Below are 23,088 nucleotides of genomic sequence, written 5' to 3'. Positions count from 1 at the left end.
TGGAGGAAGAAATGGATGTGCTGAAGCAGGAGGTAAAGATGAGGTCCGAAAGGAGCAAGATGACTGAAATGAGAACATCAGCAGGCAGCGAGGGGACTGAAGGAGGGGATAGAGCTAAGCAGTCTTTTGCAGCAGTAATATCAGGCCATCATGGTGTCTGGGAGATGATTAGGGAAACAGCAAAGGAGATGTTTAAATCTGATCCAGAGATACAAAGGGAAAAGAAATGAGAACAGGAGAGGGAGAGGTCAATAATTATTCATGGGCTTCAGGAGGCTGAAGGACAGACCTATGATGAAAGAAAGCATTGGGAGAAGACAGAGATTAAGAACATCATTGCAATAACAGGAGAGAGGGACATGTCTCAGGTAGAAAATTTTCACAGACTTGGGGAGTATTCAAAGGGAAAAAATCGACCAATCAGATTGACATTCAAGACAGATGTGGTACGGAACAGGATACTACAACAGAAACCACTGTTAAAGGACTCTCCAGATTATCAAAAAGTGTTCCTCAATCGAGACAGAACACGAAAGGAAAGGGAACAACTGAAAGTGAGAGCAAGACAGAACCAGTGGAAGGAAAGAGAGACAGGACAGGCAACAACAGACAGGAAAGCTCAGCCTTTGGGGGAACATCAAACACAAATGCTTACAGAAACCTTGAAACCCCTGTCACCACATATCAACCAAACACAGTAAACAGAAATGAACCTCACTCCATAGCCACCACCCCCCTAAGCACTAATTCCACAATCACAGCAGCCTCCCATAATATTATGCCCTGCCTCCCACCCTCCCAGCCTGCACCTTCCTCTTCCATCTCCCAAAATACAGTAATGGAAAGGACGCTAAAGGTATGGTACACCAATGCAGATGGAATAACAAATAAGAGTGAAGAGTGGCAAGAGCGCATCATTGATGCATCACCTGACATCATAGTACTAACAGAGACAAAATTTACAGGGATGATAACAGATGCAATTTTTCCACCTGGATATCAGATTATGAGGAAAGACAGAAAGAACAGAGGAGGGGGAGGAGTAGCATTGCTCATAAAAAACCAGTGGAGTTTTGAAGAGATGGGAGGAATGGAAAGAAGGGAAACAGACGACTTCATTGTAGGAACACTTCAGACTGGAGGTCCAAAGGTGATGTATAACCCACCACTTAACAGCAGGAGAACAAGAGAAGAGTATGATGTGTGCAATAGGGCAATGGTGGATACACTAGCTGAAGTGGCCAGGAGGGCTCATATGGGTAGGACAAAATTGCTTATAACTGGGGATTTCAGTCATAAAGAGATTGACTGGGAAAACCTAGAGCGACATGGGGGACCAGAAACATGGAGGGCTAAGATGTTGGAGACTGTATTGGAGAACTTCATGCACCAACATGTTAGGGATACAACCAGAGAGAGAGGAGAGGATGTTGCAGCAAGGCTGGATCTCATATTCACATTGAATAGTTCAGACATAGGGGATATCACCCACGAAAGACCCCTTGGCGCTAGTGATCATGATGTCCTGAGTTCTGAATATCTTGTAGAGTTAACAGTGGAGAATGCAGCAGCACGAGAACAAAGAGAGAGAAACCGAACTTCAAAACAGGGGACTACATAGGAATGAGAAGTTTCCTGCATGAAGTGCAGTGGGAAAGAGAACTAGATGGAAAGACAGTAAATGAAATGATGGAAATAGTGATCACTAAGTGCAGGGAGGCAGAGGAAAGGTTCATACCAAAGGGCAACAGAAAAAATGGTAAGACCAGAGTGAGCCCATGGTTTAATTGGAGGTGTAAAGAGGCCAAAACCGAGTGTGCGAGAGCATGGAAAAGATATAGAAGGCAAAGGACTCAAGAAAACAAGGAGCTGAGCAGAACCAGAAACGAATATGCAAGGATAAGGAGAGAGGCCCAGAGGCAATACAAGAACGACATAGCATCAAAAGCCAAATCTGAACCAAAGTTGTTGTACAGTCACATTAGGAGAAAAACAACAGTCAAGGACCAGGTAATCAGACTGAGGAAAGAAGAAGCTGACAAAGAGTGACCAAGAAGTATGTGATGAACTAAACAAAAGATTTAGAGAAGTATTTTTATGTAGAACTTAGGTTCTTATGTAGAACTTAGTTCTTATGTAGAACTTAGCCATACAGATTGCGAAAAGGACTTGGGGGTTATGGTGAGCAGCAACCTTAAACCAAGACAGCAATGCCTAAGCGTACGTAATAAGGCAAATAGATTACTGGTAGTTGATGAGTGGAACAGTCTACCTAGTTGGGTTATTGAGGCTAGGACTTTGGGTAGTTTCAAATTTAGGTTGGATAAGTACATGAGTGGGAGGGGTTGGGTTTGAGTGGGACTTGCACATCAGAGCTTATTTCTTGGGTGGCATTGAAAATCGGGTTGGGCAAATGTTTTGTTAGTGGGATGAATTGTAAAGGACCTGCCTAGTATGGGCCAACAGGCCTGCTGCAGTGATCCTCCTTTCTTATGTTCTTATGTTCTTATAGAGTTAGGAATGCTTCTAGCAAACTGTGGAGGTAGGGTGCACCAGCAGGTGTTGGACACAATACACATAACCAAGGTAGAGGTGAAGAAACTGCTAGACGAACTCGATACCTCAAAGGTGGTGGGCCCAGATAACATATCTCCATGGATACTGAGAGAGGGAGCAGAGGAACTGTGTGTGCCCTTAGCAGCAATCTTCAGTAAATCTGTCGAAACAGGGCAGTTGCCTGAGGAGTGGAAGACAGCACATGTAGTTCCAATTTTTAAGAAAGGGGACAGACAGGCAGCACTAAACTACAGACCAGTGTCACTGACTCGTACAGTATGTACAGTCATGGAAAAATTATCAGGAGAAAAGTGGTGGAACACATTGAAAAGACTGTGCTCATACATGACAGCACGGCTTCAGAGAAGGGAAATCCTGTGTCATAAATCTACTTGAGTTCTACACACACACACACACACACACACACATATATATGTTAGAGTATTATTATATTCGTGGTGAAGCGCTTAACCCACAGGGGGGTCATACAGGGTCTGGGGAATCTGGTTTGAGGCCAAGAAGAGGAGGGGATGCTTCAGTTCCTTGGATGAAGAGCTGGTCAGCATCAAGTGACGGTCCTTTATGAGCGTGTAACAAGAATATGATAGATATTGACTCACAGTGGGTCCTCCGTCGTCGTCATCGTCTCCCACCAGGTCGTCACCTGGGTCGTCTCCGCTCGGTGAGGGTGACCGCGAGGCGTGTAATGTGAGCGGGCTGGTGGGCGTGGGCTTGGCGACGCTGGGCGTGGTCAGGATGGTGGGCGTGGGCGCCCTCACCATGGCCTGAGTCGAGGTCGCTACAAGCGAGGCGGTGGGCGTGAGAAGTGTGGGTGTGGGCGTGATGAGTGTGGATGAGGGTGTATTGAGTGCTGGCGTGGGCGTTGTGGTTGTAGTCATGAGCGTAGAGAGTGCAGACATGGGCGTGGGTGAAGGTAAGTGGGCGCGGGGCTCCGGCATCTCCCCATCTGAAAACAATTATCTAATTATATTTATACACACATATGAATACTCAATTTTTTTTACCAGGTACACACGGAAAATATATTTTGCCCATAAACCGGTAATAATCAATACAGACAACTAAATTTTGATAAAAAAACTAAAATAAAACTATTACTAAACAAATGTTAATTGTTTCAAGGTGAACATGGATGGAGGAACGTCTACTGATAAAGATAACTAGATGTTGCACATGTGTCTAATTCTTCATCATTTCAAGGATTAGACATCTAAGTTGTTACACAGAGTCGTATTTAATTAATAGCCCACACATCAACATCTCCGTTGGAAATATAAACACATATGCAGTATAATGTGATCCTTTATTGACTACGTTTCGCCCACACAGTGGGCTTTTTCAAGTCACAAACAGTGACTTGAAAAAGCCCACTGTGTGGGCGAAACGTAGTCAATAAAGGATCACATTATACTGCATATGTGTTTATATTTCCATTGTGTCGGTATTTTATACCATTTATTTCCAACATCTCCGTTCAAGGCAGGTGAAATTGCTGATCTAGAGAATGTACAGAGAACCTTTACTCCACGTATAAGTTCCATCAAACACCTTAACTACTGGGAACGCTTGGAAGCACTTGACTTGTACTCACTGGAGTGCAGGCGAGAGAGATATCATAATCTACACTTGGAAAAATCCTAGAGGGAATGGTCCCGAATCTGCACACAGAAATTACTCCCTATGCAAGTAAAAGGCTGGGCAGGCGATGCAAAATACCCCCAATGAAAAGTAAGGGCGCCATTGGTACACAAAGAGAGAACACAATAAGTGTCCAGGGCCCAAGACTATTCAACAGCCTCCCACCATGCATAAAGGGAATTACCAATAGACCTCTGGCTCCCTTTAAGAGGGAGTCGGATCGGTGCCGGACCAGCCGGGCTGTGGTTCGTAGGTTGGACTACGTGCGACCAGCAGTAACAGCCTGGTCCAATGGCAGGCCTGGTCGTGGGCTGGGCCGCGGGGGCGCTGATCCCAGGAATACCCTCCAGGTAGACACAATTCAGAAGTGCTCACCTGATTGTGGTTGCAGGGGTCGAGACTCAGTGTATGTCTTTCAGTGTAAGTACACTGAGAATTTACTCTAATCCTTATTTTGTCTTGACGTATGGTCACCTGTCATCTAGGAAGGAACAGAGAAGAAATAAGTCTATGTCTAACTCGGTGTAAAATCACGTAGCATGTGACTGCAGTGGAAATGTGGATTGTCAGTGTGGACATAAGAACATCGTCAGAGTGATATACTGTATGGTGTAAGCTAATGACAGGTGTTCATTATCTCAAATAAAAAATTTACTGTTTCAAAATAAACGCCTTTGTTACTCGAGGTGCCTCAAGTGAAAGAGGGAGCAGAAAATATAAGTTTATAAGTACTGGGTGTGGTAGCTGGAAGAAACCAAGAGTTATTTACTATGACAGGAAAGACGTTGCCTACGTTCAAGAATACGTAAACTTTCATCTTAATCAACTTTGTCGCTTTGGGGAAGTGAATCAGAGAGTCGACGATGTTTGGGGTGATTGTCATGGAGGATAATGTTTGCTTTGAACGGAAGGTAGTTCCGTTCACAGAGACGAATAAAAGGGCCGACAAGGAAAGTGGTAGAAGGTGCAGGTGGTAATCATATGTGGGATGAAGATAATTCTGGCGCAGGGACATATAGGAGGAAATTGCTAGGCGATGTAAGGTGGGAGGTGGAGTTCAGACGGAGGAGAGCCAACACAATCCTCTCACGGGGATTAGCACCGTAGGAAGAAGGCCAGTTCCTAATATTAGGTTTGAACTTATGGGAAATAACGAGGTTGGGCCACAGACTTTGCCACAGGTGTAACGACTTCCATCTAAAGAACAATGGCCCCGGCTCCGTGGCCTAGGCCTAGAGATTGGCCGATGTTACAGTGACCGGGTACCAGACTTACGAGTTTAACCTATAAATAATGTCGCACAGTATTTGATTCGTATTTGTGACTCCAGCCTGTACAGCTGTCAATGCAGCTGCCTTGTTTTATAAGTAATGCAAAATCTATGGTTCACTCCATGGCCAAATGCTCACCAAGGAAGACCTATGTATGGTTTGGCAAACGGACCCTGAAGGAACATTCAGTCGACTATACATCTGCACCCACACATTCACTTGTTTTGAATCTACTAGTATATAAGTGGAGGTGAATGAGGTAGCAGCACAAATTACTTTTTTGCTTGGGAACCATGACGAACACACGTTAATTTTGGGTGGCTCCCAAGGAGTTATATATTCTTTCACACGCTAATTTACCTCAGTCAGTACAATACCGGACGCCTGAGAGAGCGAGAGACCGAAGTCAACAGCCAGGGGCCTGGAGCCACTCAGAAGAAACTGTTAATGATGTAAAGATGTGTTACAGGCCGGTTTGATTATTGTTGACTTCCTGGGCGCCATGATGTTCTAATTGTTCTCGGCTTAATAGGAGCAGATGGACGTTTGCTTCCACCTCCAAGCTCTCAGTTAGGGTGCAATGCACCGTACTCCGAGGCAAACAGACGAACATGCATTCTGGGCCACAACAAACCTCATGAAAGGTAGCATTGATTGGTAAACTGATCACGTCAGTATCCATCATTAATAATGATGCCCTGATGGCTTCCCATTAGGTACCAGTAAGATACCAGGTGATAAAGCAAAAGCTGACCGCTCAATAGAATTTTCCCAGTTGAGGCTGAGGTCGCAGTGCAGGTCCAAGAATCTTGCTGAAGGTTGCATCAGTTAGTGTAATGGTAACAGGGAAAGTGAAATGATTAAAGGCATTTGGAATACTTTAACCAGCTGCAAACTTTAAATTCCGTTGCTTCGCCCAACTTTGGACAAACTCAAAAGCAATTTGAATCGGCTCATTTGAAAATTGTGTGTTTAATAAGGAATGCAACAAAGCACAATCTTCGGCACCCAGCTCACACACTGAAGTCCGGGGTTCGATCCCCGGTACGGCTGGAAGACATTAGGACGTGTTTACATAAGACACCTGCTGTCCATGTTCACCCATCAGGGTGTTAGTCGACTGGTGTGGGTCGCATTCGGGGACAAAATTGATCTAATTTTCCTGAAATGCTCTGCACAACAAGGCGCTTTCTATATAGTGGTATGTCATTGATGTCAGCCAGGCCTATATACCTTGCACATCTACTTATAGAAGTGAAGATATTATTATTATTATTATCATTATTATTAATTAAGATTCTCGGGACGAACGTTGGGCAGAAAACAATGTTGGGCTTAGCACACAACTCTGCGGCACTCCGTTTTCTTAGATAAATATGTCCGAAATGACGTGATGTGTGCGGAGAACAAAGATTAAGGTTGCATGTTACCTATTCACCGCCATTCAAGAATATTACAATCCCTAAAAAAAAAAAAAAAGGATTAAAGTGAACTCTAGGCGTATATACACTGAGAAACATACAGCTCTCGGTGTGTATATCCTGCGTGAATATATCGCGGAACAGCTCCATATAGTAGAAAATCTTTTTACCACTGGACTTAAGGACTTAGGGAGATCAATGCAAATAACAATAAACTATTTCCCTGACACATTGGGGATAACGCTCAATCAATAACAAAGAAGATATATGAAAAAAAAAATGAATAGCCTGGCGCGTCTCGGCCAGCTCCGAGGTCGTTAGACGCCTCGACAATACAAGGTGGAGGACAATGGTCGCCGGGGGACCAACAATGACTAACTCAGAAGCAATTCTTAAAACATTTAAAAGACCGTTAGGGCGACTGCACCGCCCGCTGCCCATCTCCCCAGTGTTAAACATTGCCTTTCATTACAACACATTCAGTTGGATCGCATTTTTTTTTTCCGTGTGGCTGTATTTTGTCAAACGTTCTTCGTTAAATATTTTTTTGCATGTTATCAAACACTGACTGCATTTTATCAAGTAAGAATTGTATGTTTACCACAGTAAGTGAATGTTTCATACATGGAATGCATTTGTTGAAAACGGATTAGGCAAATATTCTGTTAGTAGGCTGGATTTGTTAAGGACTTGCCTAGTATGGGCTAACAGGCCAGTTGCAGTGTTCCTACTTTCTTTTGTTCTTATGCTTTATTATCATAATCACTGAGAATCGCTAAACCCGTAGGGGTGACACGGCTCCTGGGGAAATAAGGGGATAACCTGATTTGATCCATTTCGTTCTAACATGCACTATATACATTTTAATTCTCTCTCACTGCATTTCCTCTCGTGTTCTCTACCTTTTATAATACATAGAAACTCAAAAATGGATCAGATTTATCACATCTATGATCCTAGAGGTCAAACAGTGCCTGGAAATGGGTGGTACTAGCGTCTTCACATGACCTCATCAAACTGGAAGTCGAGGAGGTAATTTTTCAACAGAAATGTGACGGAGATATTGTTGATGCCCGCGTTCTCACCGTGTGGAAGGGGCACTGGATCTTGCGGGTTTTTGGGCAGCAGGCACCTTTCATGAGGGATGTAGCAGTTTGTGTGAACAACTACGACAGTTTTCTTTTGAAGCAGTTATTCTTCTTACATAAAACTGTTTACTAAACACAGTGATACGTCGATTGAAATCACCCAAAAATCGCACTTGGAAGATCCTTATGACGACGTTTGGTTCTGTCCACTTACTTAACAGTGATTCAAGATGGACTGAAAATTGTTGTAAGGGTCCTTTCTCAAGTGCATTTTTTTGTGAATTGTTCCAGCCACAGTATTGTGAATTTTTAGTCTTGGCTTACACGTAAATTTACCTCTACACTGACAAGGTATTTGTTAATTATCATCCTTGCTGTTTGTCACACACACACACACACACACACACACACACACACACACACACACACACACACACACACACACACACATTACTTACATCCATACTTGTGTATCTTTGAACATCCTCTAATACATACGAACTTAGTGAAAACATTAAACATTTGACGATGTGTTTAGTGCCGGTAACATTTACTTCACAAGGCTGATCAACACAGTTTTCAGTTCACGTTTAAAAAGACGCGTTTCAAACTATTTTGGGGACGCTGAATTCAAATGTGAACTTAGTTTTGCTCCAACACATACAGTTTATGTGACAGAGCCCACTCGTCACCACGGTTACTTTTGAACTGAGTGATTAGTCATTCTATGGAAGATGATTTATGGCGTTTTTTGATACTTTCTATTTACGAGAATGTTTCATCACTAATGGATTACATGTTTTCTCTTTTTCAGAGTAAATGATATCTTTAACGTCAAGGTATAAGCCTACAATGCCTCGTGGTTGCTCTGCTGCTTTCATCATACTTTTGTCTTGGCCTCCTGCTATTCTGTGGCGGGTTGTACATGACTGTAATCACCACCTTGGGACTCCCAGTCTGAAGTGTTCCTACGGTAGCCCGTGGCTTGGTGGGAAAAGATCTTGCTTCACACACTGGATGTCCGGGTTCGATTACCGGCAAGGGTGGAAACATTAGGCGTGTTTCCTTACACCGGTTGCCCTGTTCACCAATCAGTAAAAAGGGATACCTGGGTGTTAGTCGGCTAGTGTGGGTTGCATACTGGGACAAAACAGACCGAATTTGCTCGAAATTGTCTGCACAAAAAGCGGCTTTCTATATAATAATGTGTCACTGATGTCAGCTAGGCCTGTATACCTTGTACATGTACTTGTAGAAATAAAATTATTATTATTATTATTATTAATATTATTAATATTATTATTATTATTATTATTATTATTATTATTATTATTATTATTATTATTATTATTATTATTATTATTATTATATTACTATGTAGTCTCTCACCTTCAAGGACCATAACATTATATCAATCGCAGCTGCTAGAAAAATGACAGGATGGATAATAAGAACCTTCAAAACTAGGGATGCCAAGCCCATGATGACACTCTTCAGGTCACTTGTTCTATCTAGGCTGGAATATTGCTGCACACTAACAGCACCTTTAAAGGCAGGTGATATTGCTGACCTTGAAAATGTACAGAGAACCTTCACGGCGCGCATAACGGAGATAAACCACCTCAATTACTGGGAGCGCTTAAAGTTCCTGAACCTGTATTCCCTGGAACGCAGGCGGGAGAGATACATGATTATATACACCTGGATTATTATTATAATCAAAAAGAAGCGCTAAGCCACAAGGACTATACAGCATATACACCTGGAAAATCCTAGAGGGACTAGTACCGAACTTGCACACGAAAATCACTCACAACGAAAGCAGAAGACTTGGCAGACGATGCAACATCCCCCCAGTGAAAACCAGGGGTGTCATTAGCACGTTAAGAGACAATACAATAAGTGTTAGGGGCCCGAGACTGTTCAACTGCCTCCCAGCATACATAAGGGGGATTACCAACAGACCCCTGGCAGTCTTCAGGCTGGCACTGGACAAGCACCTAAAGTTGGTACCTGTCCAGCCGGGCTGTGGCTCGTACGCTGGATTGCGTGCAGCCAGCAGTAATAGCCTGGTTGATCAGGCTCTGATCCACCAGGAGGCCTGGTCACAGACCGGGCCGCGGGGGCGTTGACCCCCGGAACTCTCTCCAGGTAAACTCCCTTGCTTCACTTCTGTCCATTCCTTCCACATCCTCGAATCTCCACTGTTTTGTTATATATGTGACAGTTTCACTCCAACATACAAAAGACGAACTATCAAGCAGCTTGTGAAAACAGCTTATTTTCAATACTTTGGTGTGAAAGTCGGAGATCAGGACAAGTTGTGGGTACCTCATTACTTTCATGTGACTTGTTCCAACTCATCGCGTAACGGCTGGGGTTTGAACCCATGGCAAGTGAGTCCTCAACTCACAGGTCAGTGAGTTAAACCACTGGGTCAGCTGGCTCTAATAAGATTCATCCAACTAGATACATTTCTATACGCCATAGGGAGGTTAGCATGGGCCACCACTGTGACCACAAATGCATTTGTGGTCACAGTATTCAGCAGCAACGGCGATTGCATAATGCACCAGGTCAGGCTGCTACAACAACATGCATGGCATTATGCAACAGGTCAGGCTGCTACAACGTTCATGCCCAATGCACCAGGTCAGGCTACTACAACGTTCGTAGCATAATGCATCAGTTCAGGCTGCTACAACGTTCGTAGCACAATGCACCAGGTCAGGCTGCAAGGCAGCAATTGTTTACAGGTTTGACTTCATCTTTGAATAGCTGAGGCGTGAGTGACAGGCCCCAGGGGGCAAGACCCTGCTACTCTCTCTCCCAGACACCGGTGTCCCATGCTGTGTGTGGTAGATGGCGTCTTGCATGCGGTAGTGGGGTCTTGTAAGTGCAGATTATGTAGCAGCAGTGTGGCTCGCCCCCCGTAGCACCTCCTCGGGAAGTGACAGCTGCTGGTCTTTGAGGGTGAGCTGACCGGGTCTGCGGGAGCTCCCTGCCCTCACACACTCATTGTCCCACCAACTAACAGATTAACTGCTAATGAACTTGATCACAATCAGAACTGTTGGGCACACACGGATTTCCGCGAGGATTCAATGTGAATGTGTTTTTTATTGGGTTTGTTTGGCTGGTCGCGCCACACCCCCACCATTCATGCCGCGCCGCCCGCCATCTTGTGCTCCCACGCTCTTGTCCTTACCCTCGCTCCCGACTCTGCCTTCCTCTGCTTTATATAGCAACTAATCTGCATATACTTACCGCACTGTGGCATTTGTAAGCGGTTTCTCACATAAATAAATTGATAAATTTTGTATGTTTTAAAATAAAGCAAATAATATGAGAAATTTACCAAATACGGATGTAAACAATAGGCGTCAGGACGCGGGAATGTGGCAGGAGAAGTGCTATTGACTGCACGACTTGCCATTGTACCTCTACGCCAGCCATAATTGTATGCTACGTTTCATTAGTTCGGCGGTGCCTTTTCAGCGGCCGACAGCGGGAGACTGAGAGCACATATTTGGCTGCTCAGCACGACAAGAGGAGCGGGAGGGCGGGCCAGAGGACACTGCAGCACACCTAGCCTTCCAACCCATCTACCACACACATTATCCAACAACCAGAGGTAAGTATATGAACACTAACACAAGAGCCACAAGCTTTTAATGGGACAGTGTTTTGCTCTGTATAGGGAGAAACGGTGTCTTAATACATACTTTTTCAACAACCTGTCTGCAATGCATAACTCCATCTAGGGGAGTACAACTAGGCAGCGTGTCTGTCACGTGGTTAAGATTGTGTTGGGAATTTTAACCCCAAAGGGTTAGCCACTCAGAATAACCAAAGAAAGTTAGTGCTTCATCAAGGACTCTTATTTCCATTGGGGGCCCTTCAAACTTGTCCCCCAGGATGCCACCCATACCAGTCGACTAACGGTGTCCCGTGGCCTGGTGGCTACAGCTCTTGCTTCACATGGCGAGGGTAGAAACATTGGGCGTGTTTCCTTACACTGGTTGTCTATGTTCCCCATCAGTAAAATGAGTACCTGGGTGTTAGTCGACTGGTGTGGGTCGCATCCTGGGACAAAACTGACCTAATTTGCCCGAAATGCTATGCATAACAAGCGGCTTTCTATATAGTGGTATGTCATTGATGTCAGCTATGGTCTGTATACCTTGTACATGTAATTGTAGAAATAAAGATATTATTATTATTATAACACCCAGGTACCTACTTTCTTGCTTGTTAGGTGAACAGGACAACAGGTGTGAGGACACAGGCCTAATGTTTCCACCCGGCCGGGATTGAACCACGGACAATGATTGTGTGAGGCGAGAGCGTTGCCTACCAGGCCACGGGACATTATAATGATGAAAAAGACACATGTGCAACACTTGATATCGTTATTTCCGAAACGTTTCGCCTACACAATAGGCTACAGTTGAATGTACAGGTAGCGAAAATTGGAGACAACAGAAGCAGTGGAGAAGTAAAGATGATGTGATTGCTCCATCAACCTTGAAGCAGTAGTAGTTCTGAAGTGGTCAGTCCCTCATCTCTAACCACCTCAAAACGACAGGTTTTATAGACTTATCACGTCATAATAGTTTCACTGTTTCTGCTGTCTTCAATTTTAGCCACTTCTATATACGACTGAAAAAGCCTATTATGTAGGCGAAACATTTCGGGAATAACTGCGAGTGTTGCATATGGGTCTTATTCATCAGTCAGGCGATATTATATACTATTATTATAATAATATTTCTTGTGCACAGTGATACAAAAGGATTATTGTTTCACATAACTACAAATGTAAATACACAAATAATCCGCATTTAGGAAACTGAAACTTGTTACCACGTTTCGGTCTGATTGCACCATTAACGTCACACAGACTTGTTAATGGTCCTAGACGGACCGAAACGTCGCCGAAAGTTTCAGTCGCCTATGTCCGAATTATTTGTATATTTTTCCAGCCATGGTATTATAACTTTATTCATTATAAATATAAATAATTAACAGAAAAGTGTCAGAGACAAGTTAGGGACCATTATGTTCTCATTAAAAGAGATGTCAACAAATAATAAAAAAAAAGGACAAGAAAACTTGAACAAGATTATGGAAAAAAATCCAAGACAAATCCGATAAGTTTCCTTCCAGTGTATAGGACAAAGATTAGGGAAAAATATAAATCTGGGCAACTTACCAATAATGAGAAGAAAAATGTGTTGAAATTTTAAACAATCATTTCCCGTCGCCATGAGGAGCTAGTCACTAAGGCGACTGAGCCAGCACACAACTGCAGGGAGAGGCTGTGGTAAATCGTACACGAGGTAAACTTGCAGAAGCTTAGACTAGACTCGAGGTGCAATGAAATGCTTGTCAAAGGGGCAACACTAGCAACGAGTGCACAGTGCGCAATAACACCTGCAACCACCTGATGTACTTTACTAACAGAGGTTGCTATGACCGTTACACTTACCATCTACACAAAGGGTACTACTACTACTACTACTACTACTACTACTACTACTACTACTACTACTACTACTACTACTACTACTACTACTACTACTACTACAACAACAACTACTACTACTACTACTAAATAATAATAATATTTATTTCTACACCCAGGTACCTATGTTACTGTTAGGTGAACAGGGACAGCAGGTGTTCTTAATTAAACACGTCCTAATGTTTCCATTTGTACCGGGAATCAAACCACGGACCTCATTGTGTGAGATGAGTGCGCTACCAACCCAGCTAAGTGCTCCAAAGGCAACATTACTGACACTCTCAGGTGACCTCACTCACAGAGGTGTATGTGTAGTAGTAGCGGTAGTTACTAGATGTCAGAGACACTTGTCGATAGACACTTGGCCTGTTGTGTGGAGGTGTGTAGTGTATGTGTGTGTGTCGCTCGAACGTGAGCGAACGCGTGTGCAGGAGGAACAGCCCAGGCCTGGGGCACTTTCTCACGACATCGTCCTCACATTAACCACTTGACGCTGTTTAGCTCTTCAAGTGACCCTCCGCGAGCCACTTAACATTTAAGTCCCCCTTCTACACGCATTCTATCTCATGTTTGACACTGCCTCGTGTCTGACATTGTGTCTAACATTGCCTCGTGTTTGACATTGTGTCTGACGTTGCCTCGTGTCTAACATTTTGCGTGACAGTTTAGTTTAATATGTTTATTATGCACCCCATACCCATCCTGTGGGCGGTAGTCAAAAGATTACAGAGGTACATAATTGGTCCAGGGACTGGACTCCAAAGTTTTGATAGCTGAACAAGTTACAGAGGTAATGAATTCACAATTTACAAAGGTAATGAACTCACAAATTACAAAGGTAATGAACTCCGGGTAGGTCTAGTCACAATCATGACAAGTTACAAAGGTATTTACAGATTACAGAGGTACGTAATGGGTCCAGGGACTTTTGCGTGACACTGCTTCGTATCTGACGTTGTTTGACACGGCCTCGTGTTACTGTGTTTGTCACTGCCTGGTGTCTGATAACGGGACCTAACAAGGCCACTAATAGAGCCCTTAGGGAGGAAGCAGAAGCATTACCTATAATTCATAACTTGCCCTAAAAGCCACATTCCGAAATAAAAATGGAAAACTTCAAGGTCGTTTTGTTATTCAATCAATGTAAGCTATCTACGGTAATGTAGATGATAATGATTAGGAGAAGGAAGCGCCTGGAGAGGCATGGAGTCTTACATGACAACCATGGGTAAATCTTATACAGAACTGGAGTTCTATGAGAGGGTAACAAGCTGCAAGAAGGCATTCCGCACTGAGTGGAAGAGCAGGCTGGAATAACGGGAAATGTACTGTACTGGAGAAATGGAAATCTGAGCGGAAGGAAACAGTTATGGTCTGAGAAAAAGGTGTTAGGATGGGTGAGCGTGATGAGCGGTGCCCCACAAGGTTCCCTACTAGTAGAGTACTGTTCCTGATATGAGTACACACCGTGGGTGGCGATATATTGTTCTTTGCATTCTGCCTTGCAAATGACGAAAAGCTAAGAAAAAGACTAAGTACAGGAAAAGACCAGGAAACTTACAGCAAGACCAAGACAATCTGCAGGTAATTTTATTGAACTTGAACCCTCAAGTAGAAAGTTACGAACATCGAGAAAGAACAGTGAAGACGATGCAGTGGGGAAAGGGTGACCGAGACTACAAGCCTCGAAAAAGGAAAGAATCAAATCAACCACATCCCCGGAGGTGTACATCAGCCAAGTAACCTCGGCATCTTATGTGGTTACTTGGCTGAAGTACTTGAAGAAAGAACCCTTCAGGACTCTATATACGACGTGCTTCAGGAGAAAAATAACCTCGTAATTGATAGGGTATGCAGTACCAGCATACCTGGAGGAGGTTACCTGGAGGTTATTCCGGGGATCAACGCCCCCGCGGCCCGGTCCATGACCAGGCCTAGAGTCTCCCACCTGGAAAAGACTGTCCTGAAACTAGAGAAAGTCCAAAGATTCACAGCTAGACTAGATACAGAGTTAAGAATAACATACGAATAATGACTCAAGAAACACACCCTTTTAACAATGGAAGAGAACCAGGGGAGATATAATTGCGACGTACAAAGGACAAGGGAGCATAGATGTATTGGAGTACTTAGTATGTGAGACAATTCGAATGAGTAGCTAGCGGAAGTAGATTCCATACTCAGTTTTAGGAGTAAGTAAAACGGAGCCCAGAAACAGTGTGAACGTTCATGAGTATTCAAGAGTTGGGGCCAGGAGCTGACTGCCTCAGCAACCACAGCCAAGAGAGTAAAACTGAGTAAGTGTAACTAGTAGAGTACTGCCACGCTCTAGCACTGACTAGTAGAGTACTGCCACGTGCTAGCACTGACTAGTAGAGTACTGCCACGTGCTAGCACTGACTAGTAGAGTACTGCCACGTGCTAACACTGACTAGTAGAGTACTGCCACGTGCTAGCACTGACTAGTAGAGTACTGCCACGTGCTAGCACTGACTAATAGAGTACTGCCACGTGCTAGCACTGACTAGTAGAGTACTGCCACGTGCTAGCACTGACTAGTAGAGTACTGCCACATGCTAGCACTGACTAGTAGAGTACTGCCACGTGCTAGCACTGAATAGTAGAGTACTGCTACGGGCTAGCACTGACTAGTAGAGTACTGCCACGTGCTAGCACTGACTAGTAGAGTACTGCCACGTGCTAGCACTGACTAGTAGAGTACTGCCACGTGCTAGCACTGACTAGTAGAGTACTGCCACGTGCTAGCACTGACTAGTAGAGTACTGCCACGTGCTAGCACTGACTAGTAGAGTACTGCCACGTGCTAGCACTGACTAGTAGAGTACTGCCACGTGCTAGCACTGACTAGTAGAGTACTGCCACGTGCTAGCACTGACTAGTAGAGTACTGCCACGTGCTAGCACTGACTAGTAGAGTACTGCCACGTGCTAGCACTGACTAGTAGAGTACTGCCACGTGCTAGCACTGACTAGTAGAGTACTTACTGCCACGTGCTAGCACTGACTAGTAGAGTACTGCCACGTGCTAGCACTGACTAGTAGAGTACTGCCACGTGCAAGCACTGACTAGTAGAGTACTGCCACGTGCTAGCACTGACTAGTAGAGTACTGCCACGTGCTAGCACTGACTAGTAGAATACTGCCACGTGCTAGCACTGACTAGTAGAGTACTGCCACGTGCTAGCACTGACTAGTAGAGTACTGCCACGTGCTAGCACTGACTAGTAGAGTACTGCCACGTGCTAGCACTGACTAGTAGAGTACTTACTGCCACGTGCTAGCACTGACTAGTAGAGTACTGCCACGTGCTAGCACTGACTAGTAGAGTACTGCCACGTGCTAGCACTGACTAGTAGAGTACTGCCACGTGCTAGCACTGACTAGTAGAGTACTGCCACGTGCTAGCACTGACTAGTAGAGTACTGCCACGTGCTAGCACTGACTAGTAGAGTACTGCCACGTGCTAGCACTGACTAGTAGAGTACTGCCACGTGCTAGCACTGACTAGTAGAGTAATTCCACGTGCTAGCACTGACTAGTAGAGTACTGTCACGTACTAGCACTGACTAGTAGAGTACTGCCACGTGCTAGCACTGACTAGTAGAGTACTGCCACGTGCTAGCACTGACTAGTAGAGTACTGTCACGTACTAGCACTGACTAGTAGAGTACTGCCACGTGTTAGCACTGACTAGTACTCTCGCTTCATCAACCAGTCAAACGTCAGGTACCAAAATCACAAAGGCACGGCAGGTGCCCGTTCCCTGGAGTGGTCCCCTGCCAGGTGGCCCCCTGGTGGCTCTCCATGACCCTGACCAGCAATAGTGAGGTGCCCTGGGGTCTGCCTCAGGGTGTGTGTGTGGGGAGGCCACTGTGGTAGTGCCCTGGGGGGCCGCCCCAGGGCCTGAAGGACCTGCCTCTGGGAACCTGTTTCAAGACTTTCCCGAGTCTACCATGGGGCGTTCTAACACTGCTCCGTTCCTTCCATCCCTTTTATCCATCTTCTCTCCCTCATTTATCCTTCCCTCCTCCCCTCTCTCCTTCCCCCCTTTCCTTTATCTTTTCTTCTCGTCCTTCCTTCCTTCTCTCTTTCCTTCCCTCTCCCCCCATACATCTATACCTCCTTCTCCCTATTTTCCTTATCTGCTTCATTCCCTACATCCATTTTTTTTTATCTTTCTCAATTCTTTCTCTCCTACCTCTTTTCCATCCTTTCCTTCGTTTCTTCTTCCCTCCCTCCATCTATCAGTTTCCCCCTCTCATCCTTCATCTATCCATCCCCCCTCTCTCCCTCCCTCATGCACCTCAATGCCCATAATTATCCAGGAATGTTTGGAAAGAGTGAATGCGTCATCCAGCTCACCACAATAATACGCCTCACAAACGCTCATCCCACAAAATACACAGCGCTCAAAATTATTCATCTCTTGAAAAATTCAGTTATTGCTTGTTTAACTTGGTGTAGTTTCCACGGTGAAGGCTGCAGCAAGAACAACATTGTCTTCAGTTAGAATGATCAGTCGTAACTTGTTCAGCAAGTTTCCACAGTTAGGTCTGGACTGAACACGAACACACCTTTGACTTAGACTGATGACTAACTTAAATTGGAAGCAAAGAGGGAAGAAACTTATGACGACAACGTTTCGGTCCGACTTGGACCATTAACTAGTCACACATTAACCGAAATGTAGTTATAAGTTTCTTTGTCCAATGTGCGGGTTATTTGTGTGTTGTTCCAGCGATGGTATTGTGCATTTTTATACTTTAGAAAGAAAGACAAAATCACTAAATGTTGATTTACATTAACACCGCTTTATAATACCTCTGATTTACAATATCTTTGATTTATAGTGCCTCTGGTTTACAACACCTCTGGTTTACAACACCTCTGGTTTACAACACCTCTGGTTTACAACACCTCTGGTTTACAACACCGTTTGCTTACAACACCACTAGTTTAAAACTTCACTTGTTCGACCTCCAGTTAGTCTTTCAATGTGTAATTGGATCAAAGAAAAAATAACAGCAGGTGAAGAGCTATGGTAGAGAGAATTGTATCGTGATACGAGAGAACAACACTTGGGGTTCCCCAAGGATCAGTACCGGCGCCATTACAATTCTTGCAATACTCGAATAGGACAGCGCCGACAAGCATAACCACGGACATGGGTTTGCGAAACAAGGCACATGCACGTGACTGAAGAAGGCATTCGTGGTGACACGTTTCCACGTCTTATCCAGACACAGGTCAGAGAGAAATGGCTGAAACTATCGACACGATGGTAAATAATACACAACTTAATGCTGATGTAAATAGGAGCAATCCGTAAGCCTTATGATGCACACATCTTGACTTTCTTGGCTTTGAATTTCAGCTATGTCTGTATCACCTATTTTTTTTTTTTTTTTTTTTTGGTAGAAATGCAGATTATTATTTTTGTTCCCAAGACCTTTTTTACATTCTGATTGGGATGTTTTATTGGCAGTAACGCATTTGTTTGTCTTTTTACCAAAGACAGAGTTTGATGGAAAAGCTTTCTTGATTTGATAAAACTCTATACACCAAAACATGAGTTGATAAATTCTACACAGCGTGAAACATAACTTGGTAAAGCTCTACACAACGAAACATAAGTTGGGAAAGCTCCGCACAGAGTGAAGCATTGTCTTAAAGTTTATTTAGCATTCTGTATCTTCGTCTTCACAACTGGGTAAATCACTTGAGAAAGGATTTAACCCTAAGCATCACGTCTTTCTGATAATTCGACTGTTGTGGGTCGCATCCTGGGACAAAATTAAGTTGCCCGAAATGCTCTGCATAACCAGAGACTTTCTGTATAGTATGTCATTGATGTTAGCTATGTCCGTATAAGTTGTATCATGTTCTTGTAGAAATAAGATTATTATTATTATTATTATTATTATTATTATTATTATTATTATTATTATTATTATTATTATTATTATTATTATTATTATGTGAGGAATTTAGAAGTGCGAGAGGACAGACAGACAGCTTAGCTAGAGAACGTTGATAGACTGAGGAGATGGTCAAGAAAAGGACTTACTGGAATTCGAGTATATGAGAAGTGAACTATCGTATAAGGAGAAGGGTCTTGGGGTGAGCATCACACCAAACTTATCGCCAGCGATACACATTAACCTTTTAACATTAGTATATGAGAGACTAGCTAATTTAAAGATTGCTTTTAGGCAAATCAATAAAGAATAATTTAAGACAGTATTCACAACTTATGTCAGATACATTGTAGAGTTCACGGAGCCATTATGGAGCCTACACCTGATTAAGCGTGCTAAGAAGCTCAAGGTGTAGAGATTCGCAAGAAAACTAGTCTCGGTGTTAAGGTGTTCACAGAGAGAAAACAAAGGAATCTGACAGTGTTGAAAGAGAGAGAGAGAGAGAGAGAGAGAGAGATCAAAGAAACATAACAACAACGTACAAGATGCTAAGAGGATTTAACACAACAAATAGGAGAAGAGTGTTCGAAATTTATTTTTTTTATATCCATGGGACTGCAACTTTACAAAATTAGGTAACATGTATTGTAAATTATGGTGAGGCCCCGGTGATGCAGAGCATTTCACGGCAGACAGACAACAGCAGAAAGTTAGAAACACAAGCCGAAGACAAATGGGTTGTAAAAAAAAAAATTAATGAACTGGACGAGGACTGGATGAGGAAGCGATAGAGGAAAACTCTCTCCAGAGTTTCGGAAGCAGGTATGACAGGGTCCTCCGGGCCAGGAGCCAATAATACCAGTGGGTACTAGTGTCTGCTCTTGGTAGGGCCAGGAGCAGAGACTCAACCCTCACCCTCTACCACCCAGCAAAAATAACGCGGCTAGTATAATCCGGTGAGTACTCGACTCTGCTACCGCTTCAAGCGTTTGTTAACATGAAAGGCGAATGGGATCAGTAATCCGCATGAGAAGGCTCGATGCCGTGCCGGCTTAAGTACTGAAAACAATGAGGAACGTCAAGACATACAGGAAGTGACGTGAGAGAGAGAGAGGAAGAGAAACGCAAGCGAGCGCGCACACACACACACACACACACACACACACACACACACACACACACACACACATGCTTGGACATACTCTTAGCTTGCGTGAAAGCATTTGACACTGTACCACACAGCAGCCGGTACGATATACTAGAGCTGGTAGAGATAACAGGAACGGCACTATAGCGGAGTAGTAGTAGTGGTCTTAGTAATGTTACTGACGTTAGAATATGTGGTAGAATTAGTGGTAGTATTCATCGTGGAGGTAGTGAAGTTATTCTCTGTTACACCGTGGTCATCCTTCACCTCCACTGCGTCACTCGCCAGGTGACTCACTTGGTGAGGAGGATTCCCATTTAGATATCCAACAGAGCTCTGTGTATGTATGTGTGTGGGTGTGTGTTCTCACATATTTGTGGTTGCGGGGGTCGACTCACAGCTCCTAGCCCCGCCTCTTCCCTGATCGCTACTAGGTCCATTCCCTGCTCCAAGAGCTTTATCGTACCTCTTCTTAAAGCTGTGTATGGATCCTGCCTCCACTACATCACTCTCCAGTTTGTTCCACTTCCTGACAACTCTGAGACTGTAAGTGTGTATTTGCTGTTTTCCTTCTAATGTTGCCGTATTCATGTATTTCGAATCTTCCAGGAGGAAACTAGTATTGCCACCAGTTTCACCAACTCTATGACGAGTCAATTTGAGTACGTCTCTCTGGTGACCCTGAGAGTGCAAGTTTCCCTGCCTGGTGAATAGCAGTAACGAGGGTAGGGAAGCAGGGGAAGTTAAGGGAACCCTTGTGACTCTTGGTTAAACAAACGAGCCCGTGTCGCCACACCAACCTCCTCCACCCACCACAAGAGCAGCAATGACCCGTTCTAATCCGCAATTATTATCCAATTTTCCGCGGGTTTAAACTTCGATTGTGGAAAAACTGGGGCGGGTATTGTGATGCGGGAAGGAAGAAGGGGGAGCGTGCGCACGCGCGCCATTATGTCAACACAAGCCAGAGTGAACAGTTAAGTTCACTCCTCACATACGTATATAAAAACACTTTCTGCACAAGTGTTATTGAATTTTAACCATTTGACATTAATTCTCTTTATTCTCTGTGGTTTCTTTGAGCCATTTTGTTCTAGCTTCCTGTGTGTGTGCCTGGGGAGGGACTCACTCCCTCGTTCACCACTCAGATACTGTGTATGACTCTGGACTTTTGTATGGATGACAGTGTAATACTGTGTATCATGGATTATAAACTTTACTCTCGAGTCTTGTGTCAAAGATACTCCTTGCAGAGTAAATCATTGTGGATGGTAAAGTCCCACTGTGGTGGTAAAGTCCCACTGTGGTGGTAAAGTCCCACTGTGGTGGTTAAGTCCCACTGTGGTGGTAAAGTCCCACTGTGGTGGTTAAGTCCCACTGTGGTGGTAAAGTCCCACTGTGGATGGTAAAGTCCCACTGTGGTAGTGAAGTTCTACTGTGGGTGGTAAAGCATCACTGTGGGTGGTAAAGTTCCACTGTGGGTGGTAAAGTTATACTGTGGGTAGTAAAGTCCCACTGTGGGTGGTAAAGTTCCACTGTGGGTAGTAAATTCCCACTGTGGGTAGTAAAGTCCCACTGTGGGTGGTAAAGTTCCACTGTGGGTAGTAAAGTTCCACTGTGGGTAGTAAAGTCCCACTGTGGGTGGTAATGTCCCACTGTGGGTGGTAAAGTTCCACTGTGGGTGGTAAAGTTTCACTGTGGGTAGTAAAGTCCCACTGTGGGTGGTAAAGTTAAACTGTGGGTAGTAAAGTCCCACTGTGGGTGGTAAAGTTCCACTGTGTAGTAAAGTCCCACTGTGGGTGGTAAAGTTCCACTGTGGGTAGTTAAGTCCCACTGTGGGTAGTAAAGTCCCAATGTGGGTGGCAAAGTCCCACTGTGGGTGGTAAAGTCCCACTGTGGGTGGTAAAGTCCCACTGTGGGTGGTAAAGTTCCACTGTGGGTGGTTAAGTTCCACTGTAGGTAGTAAAGTCCCACTGTGGGTGGTAAAGTTCCACTGTGGGTGGTAAAGTCCCACTGTGGGTGGTAAAGTGCCACTGTGGTTAGTAAAGTCCCACTGTTGGTGGTAAAGTCCCACTGTGGGTAGTAAAGTCCCACTGTGGGTGGTAAAGTTCCACTGTGGGTGGTAAAGTCCCACTGTGGTGATAAAGTCCCACTGTGGGTAGTAAAGTCCCACTGTGGGTGGTAAAGTTCCACTGTGGGTGGTAAAATTCCACTGAAGGTGGTAAAGCTCCACTGTGGGTGGTAAAGTCCCACTGTGGGTGGTAAAGTTCCACTGTGGGTGGTAAAGTTCCACTGTGGGTAGTAAAGTCCCACTGTGGGTGCTAAAGTTCCACTGTGGGTGGTAAAGTTCCACTGTGGGTGGTAAAGTTCCACTGCGGTTAGTAAAGTCCCACTGTTGGTGGTAAAGTCCCACTGTGGGTAGTAAAGTCCCACTGTGGGTGGTAAAGTTCCACTGTGGGTGGTAAAGTCCCACTGTGGTGA

General features: G+C 44.3%; 1 protein-coding gene across 1 annotated transcript in view; it reads right to left on the bottom strand.

The window, feature by feature from the left end:
- The window catches only part of LOC128698948 (homeobox protein ceh-30-like), an 80,630-nt gene that overhangs the window by 27,832 nt on the left and 29,710 nt on the right, over positions 1-23,088 (bottom strand). The window contains exon 2 of the mRNA XM_053791397.2: positions 3,177-3,523. Coding sequence (XP_053647372.2) covers positions 3,177-3,523 — 347 coding nt within the window. The remainder of the gene's footprint in view (positions 1-3,176; positions 3,524-23,088) is intronic.

Source organism: Cherax quadricarinatus, chromosome 55, assembly GCF_038502225.1.
Source record: "Cherax quadricarinatus isolate ZL_2023a chromosome 55, ASM3850222v1, whole genome shotgun sequence".
NCBI classification, from domain to species: domain Eukaryota; kingdom Metazoa; phylum Arthropoda; class Malacostraca; order Decapoda; family Parastacidae; genus Cherax; species Cherax quadricarinatus.
The sequence above is the reverse complement of the archived record's forward strand: the minus strand, read 5'-3'. Positions and strand labels throughout refer to the sequence as shown.